The sequence below is a fragment of the Nelumbo lutea genome, chromosome 1 (genome assembly GCF_056320005.1).
Source record: "Nelumbo lutea isolate HS-2025 chromosome 1, American lotus-T2T, whole genome shotgun sequence".
NCBI classification, from domain to species: domain Eukaryota; kingdom Viridiplantae; phylum Streptophyta; class Magnoliopsida; order Proteales; family Nelumbonaceae; genus Nelumbo; species Nelumbo lutea.
In genome coordinates, this window is record NC_142684.1 from 202786399 (window position 1) to 202805739 (window position 19341).

At 36.4% G+C, this 19341-nt stretch overlaps 2 protein-coding genes across 5 annotated transcripts; both read left to right on the forward strand.

Moving 5' to 3' along the window:
• Positions 1-1897: 1897 nt before the first annotated feature.
• LOC148880439 (uncharacterized) lies at positions 1898-5872 on the forward strand. Its single transcript, XM_088962349.1, has 4 exons — positions 1898-2708; positions 2860-2998; positions 3954-4047; positions 5368-5872. Exons 1-4 carry the CDS (start codon positions 2338-2340, stop codon positions 5607-5609), a joined length of 846 nt encoding a protein of 281 aa, XP_088818475.1. The 5' UTR covers positions 1898-2337; the 3' UTR covers positions 5610-5872.
• Positions 5873-7434: 1562 nt separating this feature from the next.
• On the forward strand, positions 7435-17623 carry LOC148880440 (Exostosin family protein). Of its 4 annotated transcripts, XR_016104568.1 has the most exons (7): positions 7481-7723; positions 8268-8426; positions 8523-8966; positions 9064-9194; positions 14289-14637; positions 16009-17059; positions 17360-17623. XR_016104568.1 is itself a non-coding variant. In XM_088962352.1 (6 exons), the coding sequence occupies exons 2-6, from the start codon at positions 8417-8419 to the stop codon at positions 16690-16692; spliced, it is 1452 nt and encodes a 483-aa protein (XP_088818478.1). In that variant the 5' UTR covers positions 7435-7723; positions 8268-8416; the 3' UTR covers positions 16693-17312. The 4 variants fall into 4 exon arrangements, 3 of the variants coding, with proteins under 3 accessions (XP_088818478.1, XP_088818477.1, XP_088818476.1); XM_088962352.1 differs by lacking the exon at positions 17360-17623 and having other exon boundaries at positions 7435-7723; positions 8689-8966; positions 16009-17312; XM_088962351.1 differs by lacking the exon at positions 17360-17623 and having other exon boundaries at positions 7471-7723; positions 16009-17312.
• Positions 17624-19341: the final 1718 nt, after the last annotated feature.

Consider the following 19341-nt stretch of genomic DNA (forward strand, 5'->3'; position numbering starts at 1 on the left):
AATCATAGTTGTCCATATAAGCATCTAAAGATGGCAATTTGGGGCCCTGAATGGAATGTTTTTTTCCTAATCTTAAATAGGGATGGAAATTCTTTTTTGCCCCAAATAAGGGGTGTATATGGCATGAGGTTTGCATATAAATCTCCAAACCCATCCCCTGAATGGGGACAAGGTTTTCCCCGATCTTAAATCGGGATAGGGTGAGGATGGGGAACTCTTTTTTGCCCCCAATCAAATGACAAGGTTTGCATATAATTCTCCTATAATCTAAAAATAGTAAAAATCAGTAACTTAATTACTTATTTAACTAACTTATTAACTAATAGTTAATTAATTTAGTTAGTTAATAATTTTAAATCAAGCTTATTAATTTTAAAATTATTTTCTATTAAGATAAATTGTTTTAAATGATAAAATTCACAAAATTAATAAAAAAAGAAATTTAACAATATAAAGTTAATTAGAGATAATAAAAATTAACACAAACTGATCTAACAATAATTAAGATACATAAAATACTAGTGAAACTAATAATTAACAAATATTATCAAAACTTAAAAATCCATTTATAATGTTACAATGAAAAACATAAAAAAATTGTCTACTCTCATGAGTTTCTATTGTTTTGCTTAATACAGTGTGTTATATACATACACACACAATGGGGATGTCGGGTACCCAAGTGGGGATAGAGAAAAATGGTATCCCTACTCACAACCTTATTAATAATTTATTCACAAAAAAACCCAACGGTTATAGATATATCAAAATCTGATCCGATAATACATATACTAGATCCGATTCATTTGCACCCATGCGGAGCCTTACTTTTTTTTTTTTTTTTTTGGTGGGGCATTATCCAATCGGTCTCATTCAAGTTAAAAAAATCATTTGATTGGGATGATACAGGCATCCAATTACTCCACTAAAATCAATGTTGTCATACTTGCACCAGCCACCAAGCATAAAACTGTTTAAGCCAACGGGTCATGGGTCAAGTGGTTTGCTCATCTAGTTCAATCAATATTTATATAAATAAGATTGTTAAAAAATAAAATTCAAAATAACAAATAGTAAATAATAAATTATTCAAATTATTTGTACTGATATAATGCCGGCCGATACTTGTCTGATTGTCTCGCCTTCATGTTCAGACCATAAAAAAATCTAATCCAAATCGTCCTTTCTATCTCTTTCACCTAACTAATATTCCTTCTAAAGCTAGTACATGATTCTACCAAGAAAAGGCTATTATATTAACTTTAATAATACATACCATTTGAGATACGACTAAAACCCACTAATGCATGTATTTGGAAATTCTCATCATATGCGACCACTGTATCAGGATTATGCTGAAAAATCCAATAAAATACGGACACGTTACCCATTGGGAACATCCGTCATCAAGTGATTGATTCTTCGAGTCACTAATACTATGTTGATTTGAAGGAAAAGGTAGGGAAAGGAAGGAAAAGGAAAAGGAAAGAAAACCTTTAGAAATCTTGTATAGGTTTTTCTGCATTTTCCTTCCTTTCCCTATTTTTTCCTTCAAACCAAACACAGCCTAATTGAATCGCCTCAGGCTCAGCCCTCAGGATTATCTAATAGTCCAATCCTGGGACGAGGGTCGCAGCTTACGTGAGCGTTTTTTATCAGTGATGGAGGTGATTGACGATAACGATATTACTGTATTTTAGCTGCAGAGTTGAAGTAATTTTCGAATTCACATCTGCGCCCCACAGCATATCCCAACCGTATAATTTCGAGAGATGTTTCCGATGCACGCTGAGATATGCACGTGGGGCGCCCTCTATTGGGCCAGACGTAATTTCCATTCAGCCGTTGTTACGTGGGGGCCTCCTTTCCTCATCTCTGATCAAGAACAAACAAAGTTGCATTGGATCACGAGCCTGCCACTTGTTCGATTATGGTGGATTTCAGAGGAGAAAGATAAAGATAAGGGCGGAGGAGGAGGAGGAGGAGAAGAGGTCGCTGGCTTTACGCCATTGTTGATTGCTGTGTGTACAGGCCGGTCCCACGTTCATTCACTTCCATCATGTAAGAGATGTACTGTTCTAGTTTTCTTTTAGCTTCCCGATTAAAAGGTCTCATCACACCAGTAGATGCTGGCTATCAGTGTAGGCGTATAATTGAATTTCATACATCAGCTATCTCCTCCTTGAATCGAATGGCACTTCATATTTAAGAGATTTTTGTGACCTACCACCTAAAAACCCAAAAAGCGAAGAAGAAAAAAAATACAGATTTGAGGGAGATAAGATATTAAACATTCCCAGAAAGAGAAGGAGGGGCTTGTCTGGGAAAAATAGGGAGATGGGAGGAGGAGGGATGCTAAGAGCAGTTGGAAAGGTAGTTGGTGCTGGTGTGGGTGGAGTCCAAGAGGTCGTCTCAAGGTCCAACACCACCGCCCACAAGAGGCCCACCACCTCCAACCCCCGCTCTCTGCCGTCTTCTTCCTTGGCTTCTTCACGTAACCTTCCCGTCTTGGCCACATCTGCGACCGCACCCACTTGGCTTTCTAGCTCTCCTTCTCACTGTTTCTGTGACGGTGATGAGTGGGAGTGGGAGCCTGTCGATGGGATAGAAGACGAAAGAGTAAATGGGTTTTATTACAGTAGTAGATATGCTCTGGGATCGGTCCCGTCTATGGATGAAGTCCAAGATGCCATCTCTTCTCTTCGGCAGTGAGTACCTGACCTTTTCTAGCTGCTTCCCTTTTCTCCTGTGTTTCTTTTAGTTTCCCTATGTTCTGGCATCATCTCTTACAACAACCTTGGTCATGAAATAGCACTAAGCAGAACATAAAGCCCAACTGCAATGGTTTTGCTCCTGTAGGGTCCTTGCCCCAGCCTCGTGTTCTCAGCTTGTTGAACATGGATTTCCATCTACATCTGACAAGGATGTGTTGCAATCTCATCAATGTGAAAGAGTTTATGATGCCTTTCGTTTATTTGAAGCAGATCTGTCTATTAAGGTGCCTTCTATTACTTAGAATTCTTCTTATATCAATTTGGTATCTTATAAATATGTTTTGCTTGGTTTTTCTTGCTCAGATTTCTATAAATTTCTTATTCATGTTATGTTATAGGAGCAAGAGTGTACACTTGTTAAGAGTTCTATATTCTCAAGCTATTAAATTGTTGCCAGATATTGTAATTCTAAGGCTCTACCACATTTTTGAAAAGAAAAAAAAAATTGTTCACTACTATTATTCATTTAAATTATGACTTTCCATCTACTTGAATCTTTAGTTCATGTTAGGCTTGTATGGTTATATATGATTTATTGGAGGATGGTATGGTGTGCAGAAGGAAAATATCATGGTGTCTGGTTTACTTGAGAGTTGGTCTAAGATAATTTGATGCAGGTAGGTATTTAGGGAGAAGATTTTCTTACCTTTCCTATTCCCACTTTTCAGTCCCTTTTTTCTGGTGCAGACCAGCGATTTTGGTTAATGGATTCATCACTTTACAATTTTCAAATTTCTTTAACTGCATCAAAATTTAGTTTTTTTAGGCAGGACTTGATCTCAGCTCTTTGCTACAACCAACTAGAGACTTTATCAACTCCTCTCCAAATGAAACCGTCAGTAAAGTTGAAATAAGTTAGTTCAAATAGGTTGCTCATTCAAAGGGTTGGAGATTTTGATTGTGGATTGGCAGCCTAGTTAATGAAATCTCGTTCTGTGCAATTTCTTTTATTCTTTTTCAATCCCCACTTGTTTAACCTTTATTTTGGAAGTAACTGAAAAACACAATAGAAAAACAATTCATTTTTATCCTCACATTTCTTGCAAAAATTTATGTAGAGAAGAGCCAAATATAAATATACCTTACCATTCCAAATTGGGGATGATGTTTTATATAATTCTGTAGGTGCTATTTTTTTCTGATGCTTGTATCTTTATAAGGATCTCTGATTGAATGCAGAAAATGGTTATTTCATTATCTACTGATAAAGCTGTGTGGAATGCCATCCTGAACAATGAGGTGGTGAGAGAGCTCACACAATCATTTTCTGCAGGTTTGTTAGTAATCTGGAAAACAAATTTTGTTTTTCTTTATGTTTTGATAAACATCATAAAAAAAAATCTGATTCCATGATTATTCCTATGATAGTTTTTTTTTCTTTTTTTGTAGATATCTCATTGATCATGTGGATATCTTGACTCTCTAGTTGTATCAGTGGATAGGTTGATTTTAGGTGCTATTTTTGTTCTGCATCTTACTTCTATCATGGCACAGAACAGAACATGATGGTGAAACAGGATTCATGTGGCGGACCTGGGGCAAGGCTTAGATGATGACCTAAATTTTGTCTGTATAAGCTCCATTTTCTTCCCCTTCTGGAAAACCGTGGATGTAGATGACAAAATCAGCCTTAACTTCACACATCAAGACATGACTCTGCCATACCTTATCAGTTCACCAGGATGGCATAGATAACAATATCATCCTCACCTCAGTCTCATAGAGCAGTCAGATCATCTTGTTCCAAGATGAAGCTAATGTCTGTCTATGTTGAGAAGGGAGGCCCCCAAAAAAAAGATAAAGCATTGTAGGTTCTTTTTAATTTTCATTGCACACTAGATAAAGAAGAGAAGCTTTAGATCTGATGCTTGTACTAGGTATATGAGTCAATTTGAGAATACTTGAGAACACCTACATGTCAAAACCTTGTTAACTGAGACCATTCCACCCAAATGTTAATTGGGTTGAGTAATTGGAGCACCTATGAGATATGAAGAAGAATACTGCTATAGACATAGCTTCATTCTTCTGTACCTTCAGACTGCTTCAAAAATTTATGATCTACTCTAATCCCATTATCTTACAGAAACAAGAAGAAGCATTTATTTTATAGGCAGAGAATAAGGATATTAAATGGGAATTTTTTAATAGGGCAGAGATATAATAAAGATATTAAATGGGAATTTTTTAATAGGGCAGAGATATAATAAAGATATTAAATGGGAATTTTTTAATAGGGAAGAGATATAAGGAAATTTAAGGGGAAGTTTTTAATAGGGCAGAGATATAATAACTTAATAAGGATATTAAAGGGGAAATTTTTAATAGGCTACACTTAAGTGTGGTGCATAAATAAGCTAAAGTTAGAAGTTAGAATGTCAAAATATTTAACCTGTCGGCTTCCAAGTTCCAGTAGTACAAAGGATAAAGATCTAAAGTTGTTTATTGTTATGTGCAATTGTTAGTAGAACTTCAGATTTTCGGGTGTAGATATAAACAGGACAGGAGTGCTAAAAGGGGAGAAAATGTAGCTTTCAGATTACTTAGGAGAAAAATAATATTTCACACATTAGATTTTTCATGTTCTATGCAGCCGAAGATGGTAGCACGCAGAGCTCTGATGTGGCAGAGAGCATTCTCAGGTGGATTTTGGGCAGCGCTAAAGCAAGAATTATGGAACTAATTGAAAAGATTACAGAGCTAGTCAATGAAGTGTTTCAGCCTCCTGAAAGGGGGAAAACCATGGATCTCTTTGACGACAAATTAAGAACCTCCTTCTTGCTCTCTATTGTTGTTCTCTTTGTTGTGGTCGTAACTCGAGCCCAGGGTGCTTGATCATCATTTCATGGCACGAACAGCTATTAATACCCACTGGTTTCCTGTTTCATGCCATGATGGCTCATTATCTCCAACCATGAAATATTAGTGTAAACATGGATCTTATAATAGTTGTTTTGACCATCAGCTGCAACATATTGATGGATCAACTGTTTATTCTAGGCTGGTGTTAAAGATGAAGATGCCTCAGGGCATTAATCAAATCGAATGTAAAATCAATAAGAAGAAGATTTAGATGTGCAGCTTCTCATTTTAGTTTTTATCTCCACTCTCTCTCTTTCAATTGGAATTTACTCCTACTTTAAATCGAAGTTACCAGTTGCCGCTCCTAACCAGGGGGCGTTATGTGGCTCGTCTTCTTGAATGGTTGTGCACTTCATTGATTCATTCACTTGCACATGGTCTTTTTTTCCTCATCCTTGCGCTAACCGGCGCTGACAACGAAGTGACGAACACAGACTGAACTCGGCCTCCAAGATGCGATTCAAGCAGTCTGAAAAGACTCCGATCCCAGTTCATGAGAAGATCGGAACTGCTTCGGTCATAAATCATATAGTTTGAGCGCAATTTCTTCTGCAATACAATATACCTGCTTTTGGTCAAGAAGCCATTGACCTGGATGTCAAGCCAACGAATCGATGAAACTGTAATGGTTGAACCAGTGATCTGTCTGTCACCCAGAGATAAAGCCGGGTCCATGACTCCATTGACCTGAAAGAATATAATTAAGCTGTCTAAAGGTAAAGGATTCCAAAGATCCGATTAACTTGGATTAGATGCGGCTTTGATCCATTGAAATCGGATTTTAAATTTCAATAATTGTTTGGAGATATCAGCGCCCAATAGGGGCGCCCCACAAAGTCTCACAGCACATCTCATTTCTTGTACTATTATTGGGAGATGTAGATGTTCCTAATACAAGGCTCAAATGTGCTGTGGGACGTTGTGGGGCGCTCGAACTCCCCAGGGGTGAAGCGGATATTAAGACCCTTGGCATTTTTACATGAAGTGGGGTTGTTCTCAGATTTGGGCCACAATTTGGGCCGTTTTAGCCCAAACCTAAACTGGTAAAAAAAATCTCATTGGGGTGTAGCAACTGAGTCCAGAAGTGCTGAGTCACATACTCACATCATTGTGCACTTAACACCAGAGCGCCACACATTGAGAACATCTTCCCTTAGAATGACGATGAATAGTTTAAGAGATGTTCCCAACGTGCAACTGTAGATGTGTGTAACTTTATATTCAACATTTTGTGGTCAGCAGACTCAGGCTTGTAGGAACCAAGATATCAACGAGTAATAAAAACCGGCTGGTCGTAGACCACAAAAATAGGCCGGGACCGGTCCTATTATCCTAGTTCCTGCAATCTGTTAACGGGTAATCATCATAGAGCTGTCAATGGTCGGGTCTGGCCAGGACGGGGTGGACCCGGTCTCAAATCAATGAAACTACCATGCAAACCCAGTCTCAAATCAATAAAACTACCATGCAAACCCAGTCTCAAACCAGAGCGGCCGAACCCAAATAAAACTTTTTATGACCTTTTTAGACAAAATATATATAACAAAAAGTATATAATCGGTTCAGAACAGCAAAAACCGGTAGCGACCCAATTATAATTGGACAAAAAAGGTTAGAACCAAAACCGGTATAATCGGCTCGGTTCTATTGTAGCCAAGGCCCAAGAGACCAAGGCCAGCTTAGATCCATGGGACCAAACATTCCCAGTGAAGGGACGTGTAGCGAATGCAGAGGTGGAGACAAAAGCGTTAAAACTTAAAACCATATAAGTATCGAAATCGTTGCCGTCTCTATCGCCATCCCAGGTCTTTCCCTCAATCTTTCAACCATGTCATGGCAGCTTAAGCTTTTTCCACTTTCTTCTTTTTCCTTTCTTCTTTCTTCTTCTCTTATTCAATGGGTTCTTCTCTATTTTGTCTGCACCAAATCGTTTTTTCTCGTTTGTCGTTATAATTTCTCCGCCTCCCTGTTTCATGCACATATTTATTTTCGGAAAAGGCACCATTTTATCCTTATTCGGCGATTTTCGGACGTAATTGTGTTGATTATCGTGTTTATACATCTCTGTTCAAGCTTCATAGAAAAAGGTACGGAAGCTCTTCGTGATGTTTTCGTTTCATGAATTTAATGCGATCTCTATGTGTCGACTTGTTTCGTTCAACGCTGTTCTAGTTTCCTAATTTGCTCAGACTCTGTTCTATAGGGTCTTTATTTTTCTTATTGAAAGGAGAACTCAGCACTGTCAATTCGTTTACTCGTAGCGAAGAAAAAAAAAATAATTCGTTTAAAGTGAAACCTCCCTCTATTCAAATTGATTCCTCTCATGGTTTCTTTATTATGGTCATGTCTGAGGTAATTCGGTTTCGTTTTTGTGCATTGAGTAGTCATAGTATCTCTATACCCTATTAATTTTGGTAATCCAACTGAAGAGCATCTCTATATGTTTCTTTTAGATTTTTTGGTTGTTTGTTTAAACCAGACGTTGATGTAAATTAATCTTGCGTTAATCTGCGCCATTTATTTTATAAGCCTGGGTTATAGTTATGGCGAAAAGTTCATTAACGTTGACTTAATTTCTCCTTTTTCTCTACTATGACTGAAAGCAGTTACCTTTTGCGCTGTGTCTTTCAGGTTTTTGTTTATTTTTTCAGATGTTGTGAAGCTATCATACGAAGAAATTCTGCTAAGGGAGAAATTTGGCATTTTCCTTGTTAAGAACTCAAAGGAGTTTACAGTTCACGACTTTTGGGTCCAGTTTCTTCAAATGAAATCTTACAAAGATGTGCTCAGGTTTCGTCATTGCGTTTTAATTTGGTTTATAAGATTGGAATGCTTCAGTAGCATTGGCTTTCATCCTTAGATGATGATATAAAGGACATACTACAGGTGGTCTTTGTTTCTCTGATGAAACAACTCAGACGCCACTGTAGAATATACAGAATCGAATGGAGAAAATTGTTTTTTGTTGTTGCCATCGTTACAACAGCTGGAACTGTGCTTCAATCGTGTACTCTTCCTTATCCACTGACCATGTCGTTTCTCTTTCCCCCAGCAACAGTCTCATCACACAACGCCTCAGTTGCTATGGTACAGGTTAATGGCACTAATCCTCTGGTGAGGCCTCAACAATTTTCATCTGTTCCAGTTTCTTCTCTAGTTTCTCTGAATTCTACCACTGGTTTATTCCAATCACCACCAGGAAGGGTAGATAAGAAGGAAGTATTACCAAGTAGTTCTAGGAGGAAGAGGAGGAAGCGTGTTAGGAAAGAGACATTTGATGAGTTTAAGGTCGCACCCCCTCCACCTAAAACAGTGCCCTCTAAATGGCAGGTAGGATTTATTGTGAATTTCTCATTTATTCTTTGCAGTTAGACTTTGGGAGCTTTCTTAGTTTGTTTTGTTTTGTTTTCCTTGGTATTTGATATAGAAATATGTATGGTCTTTGCCACCTCATGAGGCACTTTTATATGCCAAGAAAGAGATCAACCACGCCCCAGTAGTTACTGACGATCCTGATCTTTATGCTCCTTTGTTTCGAAATATTTCAATCTTTAAAAGGTAAGTATTAAAAAATTCCCATGTTGGTACCTTTTTATTATTTCAGTATATGCAATGCAATGGAATCATTATACTGTGAGTTAAATACGGCAATCTGAATAGCTAATATAATTAAAAAAATAAAAGGAAAATTTCCTTTCACTATTTGAAGGGATAACTTGGCCTAAGAGGCAGAGTTGTGTATAGTTTGCCCGAAGTAACTAAAAAGTTGTATTTGATGGGGTCTTTTATATGGCATATAATTTTGACAACTTTATTTTCAATTCTATGAGATTTTTTTTGAAAGCATTTCATTTGTTTCTCTTCAACAGAAGTTTCATTTTCCTATAATGCATCCTAATTTTTGGCCTAATTTTTCTTCTGATGGAGGGAAGAACTATCATTAGCTTTTCATGAAATTTCCAACTGAACAATTTCATGAAAAATTTTCAATATCTTATTGTACTATGTTCAACTCACAGTGTTTCTCTTCCATGAAGTACATTTTGTAAAAGGCAAAGTATAGTATATTGAAATAAAACCTGATCAAGGTCCTTTGTACAACGAGAACTGTACAAGACCACCCACTATGGACCCCCAAAAAAATCCACCCTCAAAAAGGAAGAAGAAAAAGTATCACTTCTAAATACATTATGAACAGACAACCAACTCTTTAAGAACCCTACTGCAGCATTAATCACCACTGCTTCTGAACCTAGTTTCTGCTATATCTTTCCAGCCAGATGGTCCATAAGATTGCAGCCGGGATAGAGGACCAACACAGCTTCCCTTTCCTTGACATACCCTGGACCATCCTTTTAGCAGGTCCTTCACTGACCCTGGAACACACCAACTCAGATTTAGAGTAGCAAGGAAATAGTTCCATATTGAAGCACTGAAATTGCAATGCAAGAACAAGTGACTGGATGCCTGCAGCTCTCTGTTACAGAAGACACACAACAGATCAGAGGCATTGAAGTACATTGAATATATAGAAATGCCTATAACAGAGTTTCTATTTATTAGTAGTAACAACTACTCTAGGAGAAATATTATTATGCAGTGCTAATGATTTAATATCCATCTTTGTAGCTCTCAAATATTTTAGTTTATACTCATACCTGTTATCTTGATATACCAAGAGAGATATAGTATCTAATGAGGCTACTATAAAATATCTACTCATTGATGGAGCAAATGTGTAACTTCCAAGGAATTTCAGTTGTGCTTATATTCATCACCATAGGAATTAGGCTGCAAATGCTGCATTCAGATTCTACCTGTTGCATGAGAAAAAGGTTCAACAAATAAACTAATGCAGACATAATTACTTCAACTTATTGAAAATGAATAAAGATGATGTTTCATCTAAGTTTAATAGCTAGGATGAGCTCAAATATGATGCCTTTTTGTTGTTGCGACCGAATTTTCAGGAGGAAGAGATTGAAAAATGTTTCCCATGTAGGGGTTGTTCAAGCAAAGATGTTGTTTTGGAGTATTATAGACCAAAACAAAAAAGGATGTCTTTTGAGGAGAACGTTCTGAGATACAAATAACCCTTGTATGCTCTACTGCGTTGATGCTTTGTGATGACAAAACATTTAAAAGGATGACTTCTCTGTTAGGATGGATGATTTGCAGGAGCCACAAAGCTAAGAAAGATACATGTAGAGTTTTTTTTTTTTTTGGTGGGGGTAGGCATGAGGAAGCTATGGATCAATCTAATAGATGATGAGATAAAGGACTCTCCATTGTGATGGATTTTTTGGTTGCAATGAAGCCATTATTAGTAACTGCAAGGAGGAATTCATTGGTTGCTGTGAAAGGCTTCCAAAGGACTGCAGGTTAAAAATGGATATGATTTAGGTTGATGAGAAATGATTTGAAAAAGTACCGATATGGTATTGAACAGAGTTGCGCTATGTAACATAGTTTATTTAATAGCTGGGGAGATACACCAAAGGCTTGCTTAATATAATTTGATTCATATATGAGAAGTTATTCTACTTGGCATTAATGTTGTGCTGCAGTCAATAATTGACTTCTAACTTCCTGCTTGCAGGAGCCATAATATGTTTATAGGCAGAATGACAGAGATGATTTCTTTGTTGCCACTGGCCTTAATATGAGTTGTTGTACTTGTTAGACTAAAAGTAGTAGACTTTCTCACTCTTTTTAGTTCATAAAAGTTACAAATTGATTTATATTCTGAGTACATGTTGTTAATGGCATGGTATTCTGTCCTAACAGTGGCTTATCTTCAGCTTCTGTATGCATATGGTTTCCATGATAATGGTCATATAAAGAAGGGTTATAGATGTTAAGATATAGGAATGGTACCCTACCTGTAGTTCTGTATCGATTCTTATTCTTGTTTTTATTACAAACTAGAGAGATGGTTTTGGGATATGATATATCTTGTATATCTTCTTGGTCATCAATGTACTGAATTGGTTGGCCAAACAAGTGGTGTTAGCCCAATGTCTATTGGGTTTCTCTGATATCAAGCATTTGAGCCACATCTTTTTTTTTTGAATTCTTGTTCATCCTTCCTGATTTACCAAGGGTTTCAAACTGTTCTGTGATGTGTCTAAAGTTTAAATAGCATTGAAGTTCATGCCATTAAGCCAAGTATTACCTTGGAAGTATACTTCTATGGCAGTATCCGTCTATTATCAATAAATTGTTTGGAACTTCTATGTGCCTTACATATTATTGGGGAACCTTTTCTCTCCAAGTTCTTTATTGTATCAGAATTGATGGTTTTTTCTTTATCCCCACTAAACTCTCATTTTCTTACTCTAAAGGGATGGTTTTCTTGTAAGAATTACTCTCTTTTTAGATATTAGGTCCTCTTGGTATCCTGAAATTATATATCTATTTTACTAATACTGTCATAATGTAGGGCAAGATAGTCTGGTCTCAGAAACCTATGAATCTGGTACACAGAGCTGAATTTTTAGGGTTGAAATACTGATGCATGTTTAAATTTCTAGTAGGACAGCCCACATGTAAAGTTTCCTCTTTCTGGATTTGTTGCACTGCTGCTTACCATTGAAAGACCTCAAGGTGCAGACTAGCTGGAACCAGCATTGTGTAATGGCCCTTCTTAACCTTGAAAGACCTCATAAAAAATGTCTGATATCCTCATGAGAATTGCTGAATTTGAACAACCAAAGTTGTTGATGGGAACTAAATGATGAAAAATTGAAAAGAAAATAAAACAAAAGAAAGGAAAAACAAAGAAAATAATAAGGATTGTGGCTGGATGAATGGAACATGACTGGGGATGGAGTTAGAACATCCAAACTAAATTCAGGACATAATTTAGATTCTAGGGTTACTGGGTTAGTAACATTATAGTAAAAGAAAGCTAGAATACAAGTTATCAAAGACAAATAAAATTGAAGTGTGATAAAAATGAATAGAAAGTGGAGTCCCACCTATCTTATTGAGGTTAAAATGTGATTATAATCTTAATAACCTAGAACAAGGTCTTGACAGAGTTTCATGATCCTCACAATCAAGAGAAAGTCCTGGAAGATTGCACTGCAACACATAAAGTGAAAGCTTTATCTTTCACTCAACATTGATATGCACTTTTTAGGGCCTGTACTTTGGTAGATAGAGGTGTTTTTCCAGGGTTTGAGATTTTTTTTCCATTTTTAAAGTATAAATACAATCTGGCTGCCAGGGAGAAAGACAGTTAATCAGGGGCAGATTTGTCTCAAAAGTAAGTACATAAGAAAATTTTAAACTATGTTCAGTTTGAAAACTAAATACATAATACTCAAATTTCAGTTTGAATAACTGAAACAAATTATGAAGTAAATTAAATAACCTGGAACTGAACAAGGACATTTTATTTATCCAGAATAGTGATTCTTGTAACAAACTCATATGTTGTCATATGACCATAGCTCTCTCAAACCACATCATAGTGGTTCCCATTAGCAGACTCCTATTTTGTCATACAGTTATAGCTCTCTTAGATCACATCCAAATCATGTGACATTGGTAGGTGGACCAATGCCTTTCAGTTTTCTAATGATATGAAAACCAAATTCATCTTTGTTTGTGTTAGAAAAGTGTGAAATTAACTTTCTAAAAATCTATTATTTGATGATTTATCTCCATTGTCTATAGCATAAAAGGTCCATGGAGCCTACAATTATTAATAGGCTGAGTACTTTCACAACACAGCCACCTCGCCTTAGAATAGCTAACTTTTCTTTAATTCATGAATCCTTGCTACAACTCCTTTTTCTTAATTTGAATTTCGTGATAAACACAATCTCTTAAATTTGGTTATATCCATGCACTTCTTGAAAGCTGCAGGATATTTTAATTTTTGATAATGGGATGTGTTAGAGAATATCAACCTATTCAAAGACCTCACCTAACAGCTTAAGCTTTTAGGTTGAATGGTTCTTTGAGATGGTATCAGAGCAATTTTGACCAAGTGGTCTAGTGTTCGATCCTCGTTACCCCCATTATAATTAAATAAGTTTCAGCACAGTATGGGTGGGCCTGTGCTTGTTCACACTTCAAGCCCAATGGGCTTTTGTGTGAGGGGGCATGTTAGAGAATATCAACCTATTCAAGGACCTCACCTAACAGCTTAAGCTTTTAGGTTGAATGGTTCTTTGAGAGGATGCATTAATAAATGCCCCTATTAACTCTTTTATAAGGCATAATAGATAGTTATATACACCATATTGGCATCATTTTTGGAAGTCAAGAGAAACATGTGTGAAAATAGCGTGTCAAAAATTCAAAAACGTTCAACATGACATCCAGATTAATTGCACCTTAAACCAGTGTCATTATGAACTTGTGAATACATCCCTTGAGAATTATGCTTGTATTAGTCTTTGATTCTATCAGGTGTGACCTAGTATGGTGTTTCCCTTCTCCCTTTTTCTTTCTATAATTCATAACAGTACTTAGATTTAACTGCTAGCTTACTCATATTTAGGTTTGATATAGTTCTCATGTTATATGAGTATGAAGTTAAAAGTCATTATGAAATTTGAATAAATTACCGGGATTCTTTTCTAGTATCTCAAATGGAAATTGTGGTATTGACAAGCCACTGAACTGTCAAACTTCCAGGAGCTATGAGCTAATGGAAAACATACTCAAAGTTTACATCTACAAGGACGGAAAAAGACCAATTTTTCACCAACCACATCTATTTGGCATTTATGCTTCTGAAGGATGGTTTATGAAGTTAATGGAGGAAAGCCGGAAATTTGTCACGAAGGACCCATCAAAGGCCCACTTATTCTATTTGCCTTATAGTGCACGCCAGATGGAAGCAACACTTTATGTTCCTAGCTTGCATAGCTTGCAGCCCTTATCAATCTTTCTCAGGGACTATGTGAACATGATAGCTGCTAAGTATCCTTTCTGGAACCACACACGAGGATCAGATCATTTTTTAGTTGCTTGCCATGATTGGGTATGGTAATTGTGCTTCTCCTATTTATGATATACAGTGGAGCCTATTTTATTTTGCTAAGCTATTACAGAGTTTTTGAAAAATTATTTTTCTGTTTAGATGTCTTCCAGTGGAAATAACTGCAGAATTTCTAGACACTATAAATGGGTATTTGGCAGAGATGTATTTCATGAACCATGTATTTCACTGTGAATCAGGAAAGCACCACCCAGATTAAGCATTGTTGCTTTGAAAAAAATATTTTTGGTGCAGATGCATGATAACTGGGCGTTTAAAGTGCTTTAACTTTATTATTAATTTTTTTATTGCAATCAGGATATGATATCTCATAAAAGTTGTCAGATTTTTCACTTTTTTATGTATCACATCAGAATAGTGATTCAAGATCACCAAGGTTATTTAAGAAGCATCAAAATAGTGATTCACGGATCATCTTTATCCCAAAATTCTAGGCAAATCATTGCAAAAACTTTTCTGCACGAATCAATTTTTCCAAACATGATGCATTCCTGATTCCATAAAATGCTGATGTGGCAACTTCGTGAAATGGACCATATGTGAAATGCATTAATCCCAAACACTCTTCAAGTGACAGGAAGGGAACTTCCTCATTTAAAACCAAAGTCATAAGATGTTTCTAAGTTCCAAAGTTTCAACCTTTTATTGACAAAACCAACAACACCCATTAATAGAATGTTTGTACAATCTTCCATAGGCCTAATCGTGAATATGGTGCAAATAGATCCGCCTAAGAGACCTACCAGACTAAAAATTGTTGATTGAATGGTTGTAATTATTTGAGTCCCTATGCCATTTCTTTCCTTACCATGCAAGATATGTAATGGACCAGATAGATTCATTTGATCAGGTCAAATTTTCAACTGGGAGATTACCCATATTGAGTGCTAAACAATCCTACTCATCATCCTTTATCTCTTTGAATTGCATTATTTTATGAAGCTCTAAGGGACATTTTCCAATGTTGGTCCTGGCTATCTGGGGTTTTGGGACGGGTGGACTGCATACGAACCTAACCTTCATTATTTTGTTGAACAAATTGGCCACTGAGACTCAAACTTGCATTCTCATACTTGTCAGTCCAGGGTTTTCCATTTTTATATTTTTTTTCTTGTTCAGCAAATTTTATTTTGAATTTGGACAGTGGCACTAGTTCTTGTGCTCCAGTTTTCTCTCTTTGTTCCATAATCTATAACATCTTATCCTTTGAGATGTATCACAGTGTTGTTTTATTGTTGAGATTTAAGCAAATTTGCTTTCTCTTCTTCTCTTATGCTCCATATATGTCAATCAAGTCCTAGTATCTCACTGATGTTCTTACTGTTATTGTCACTTTGTTTTAATCTTCTGCAGGGTCCATACACTGTGACTGCGCATGAGGAATTAAGCAAAAACACCATAAAAGCTCTATGCAATGCTGATCTATCTGAAGGAATTTTTGTTGCTGGAAGAGATGTCTCCTTGCCAGAAACCACCATAAGAAATCCAAGGAAACCTCTCAGAGAAGTTGGTGGGAAAAGAGTTTCTCAGCGCCCAATCCTTGCCTTCTTTGCTGGAAATATGCATGGTAGGGTCCGTCCCATCCTGCTCAAGTACTGGAAAGGTAAAGATGAAGATATGAGGATTTATGGTCCTCTACCAAACAGAATTTCCAGGAAGATGTCTTATATTCAACATATGAAATCAAGCAGGTTCTGTATCTGTCCTATGGGCTATGAGGTGAACAGTCCCCGGATTGTTGAGGCGATATATTACGAGTGTGTTCCAGTGATCATTGCAGATAATTTTGTTCCTCCATTTAATGAAGTGTTAGATTGGAGTGTATTCTCAGTGATTGTTGCAGAGAAGGATATACCGAATTTGAAGGATATCCTCTTGGCAATCCCTTTGCGACGGTACCTTTCTATGCAAACAAACGTGAAGATGGTGCAGAAGCATTTTCTTTGGAACCCAAGACCAATCAGATATGATATCTTCCACATGATTCTGCATTCAATTTGGTTTAATAGGCTGAACCAGATCCAACTTCCACAATGATAGTAAAATGCTGAGAGTTTGTTTGGGTGAAAACGGAATATGTCAGATGTATCATAAATTAGTCTTTCCTAACAATGTACAGAACAGACTCACTCAGAAGAGAGCAGACCTTGGAAGAGGAAATGGATGGAACAGGACTACAAATTCAATGAAGTGTATAATTCTCATTGTTATCAGAGTGAAATAAACGGCTCTTAGGGCTACTCTAGAATGTACAGTTTAGACAAACAGAGCTCAGAGCAGGCATGAATATCTGAAAGGAAGAAAAGCTGACCAAAATGAAGGTCTTGTATTGTAGGTATGGATTTAGTTGTGGCCATCAATGCTCATCTAAAAGGCTGACCAAAATGAAGGTCTTGTATTGTAGGTATGGATTTAGTTGTGGCCATCAATGCTTATCTTACACTGTTACATACATTCATTCATGCAGCACAGATTAGTGACACGGGGCTACTAATTTATTTGACTGTATGGAAATTGATATAAGCATTTGTGCTATACATGATATATAGATACCATTGTATGTAAGGTATATAAACAATCATCCTTGTTACAGCTATTGCCCGCTTTGTATTCAAGGGCTTTTAATTGAATTAAGATTGTAGATCATTTTACTAGGATTCTGCTATTGCAAAAACTGTTGGATTCTCACAGCCATACTCTTCAGTTACAGGAAAACAAATATGAAAATATCCTTTTGAGCATTGGGAGGCTGAAGATGGTTAGCAGACTATAATAGATGTGTACCTGTACATGCCTAGCATTACCGGTGCCTGATACATCATTCATCAGATATGATACTGAATTATGCATGGATACTTATAGATGTACTTTACTGCATTAATACTAGCAAAATGTGTAAAATGGTATGTTTGAACAAGTTATAGTGTCATACTATGAAGGATCTGCTCATGTTAGAAGTTTAATTAAATTTGGCAAAACATAATTCTTGGGAAATGACATTTAGCTTAAAAAAAAACTCTTATAGGTATAAAAGCATGGTACAAGCATATTAGATACTTGTATCTGCATCAATGTCTAGGATTTTAGCAGGTAACAAAACATAGAAGAAGGATGGCTCTTATTTACTTCATTCTCCCCATAGTTCCTTTGTTTTTCATCCTTCAAGGACAAATTGGGTCTTGCATCCTGTACTGTTGCTTGTTTTATTTCCATGTGAGATTCAAAAACTATGTTTTTAGTGTTTTTTTGGTCCTGCCCCTTGACTTCTATGTATGTTTTTCTCTTTGAATATTTCATTTCCTTTTGAAATCTTTTGTGTACTCCCATGAATTTGAGAAAAAGCATTGGATAGGTACAAAATGTTGGTTGAGCTAATAAGTGCTGCCTAGGGGGTTTTGGGGTGCAAGAGAAGAAAGAGAAGTATGCATCTGGGGTTGGGAACGAGACCACATTTCACACGTGTGTGCACCTAATACGAGCTGGCCGTCTCTTATAGGTACTCTTTCTCTTACTTTCCTATAGTTTCCTATCTTTAATATATATATATATATATATATATATATTTTTTTTTTTTGAGTTGGGCGCTTCTCTGCTGTAAGAGAGGTCTTTTTATAAATGTGTAAAATGGAGAGATGAATCATCATTGAATCCCAAGAAGTAAGAACAAAGCGTGTGAATCCATTTCACACTCTTAACATTGTTACAAGTGGGGGCAAAGTCTGCTTTATTGTATATGCACGCCTTGGTTGTATCTAATTTTGATTAAGTTATCTGCCTCAATTTTAACTCTCCCTAAATAGGTTTTTGGTTATTTATACTATTTTCCAACGTGTAGAACGTTTAATTTGTTTTCCTTTTTAGGATAAAATACAAAAATCTCCCTGAAGTTTCTGACAGTAATAAAAACCTCCCCTATAGTTTCATTTTAACAAATACCTCCCTTGAGCTTTTGATAAACTCAACAAAGACCTCCCTTTCATCACTGTCCCAGATGGAAAGCGTAAGATTGATGCACCAATTTTTTCCAAATGCCCATTCTATCCTTTTATAAATTATTTTACATATAAAATTATTGAAATAACCCCATTTTAACTTAACAAAAACCTCTTTTAATGATCATTTCAGTAATTTTATATGTAAAATTACTGAAATATGTTTTGTTTTGTTGAGTTAAAATGTGATTATTTCAGTAATTTTGTATGTAAAATAATTTATAAAATGGTAGAATGGATATTTGGAAAAAACTGATGCATCAGTCTAATGTTTTACATCTGGAACAATGACGGAAGGAAGGTTTTGGTGAACTTCTTGGGAGGTATTTGTTAAAATGAGACTATAAGAGGGGTTTTTATGATTGTCAGAAGCTTCAAGAGAGATTTTTGTATTTTACCCTTCCTTGGGCATTCAAGATAAGAGTCATTTCTTGGATTCACACTGTTGTTGCCTTAGAAGTGGTTACAAACGGATAAATTTTGGATTGCATATTCACAGGGATGTCAACGGGTCATCACTCCAACCCGACCTGACCCCACTAGTTTGAATAGGGGCACCGAACCCACCTCACCCTGCTCGACGACCATGAACAGTGTCACTGTTCTTAGCTAAGGCCATATCTGTATTTTTCCTCGGGGTTATACTAGCCTGTGAGAAACATAGGATACGAGAAAAGTCAGACATGAGCTAAAC

Bases quoted from the DNA above. Each gene is read 5' to 3' on its own strand.
- LOC148880440 (XM_088962351.1), top strand. From the start codon at position 8,541: ATGAAACAACTCAGACGCCACTGTAGAATATACAGAATCGAATGGAGA. The intron at 8,967-9,063 runs GTAGGATTTATT...TATTTGATATAG, and splicing joins CAGTGCCCTCTAAATGGCAG to AAATATGTATGGTCTTTGCC. The intron at 14,638-16,008 runs GTATGGTAATTG...AATCTTCTGCAG, and splicing joins TAGTTGCTTGCCATGATTGG to GGTCCATACACTGTGACTGC.
- LOC148880439 (XM_088962349.1), top strand. From the start codon at position 2,338: ATGGGAGGAGGAGGGATGCTAAGAGCAGTTGGAAAGGTAGTTGGTGCT. The intron at 2,709-2,859 runs GTGAGTACCTGA...TTGCTCCTGTAG, and splicing joins GCCATCTCTTCTCTTCGGCA to GGTCCTTGCCCCAGCCTCGT. The intron at 4,048-5,367 runs GTTTGTTAGTAA...TGTTCTATGCAG, and splicing joins CACACAATCATTTTCTGCAG to CCGAAGATGGTAGCACGCAG.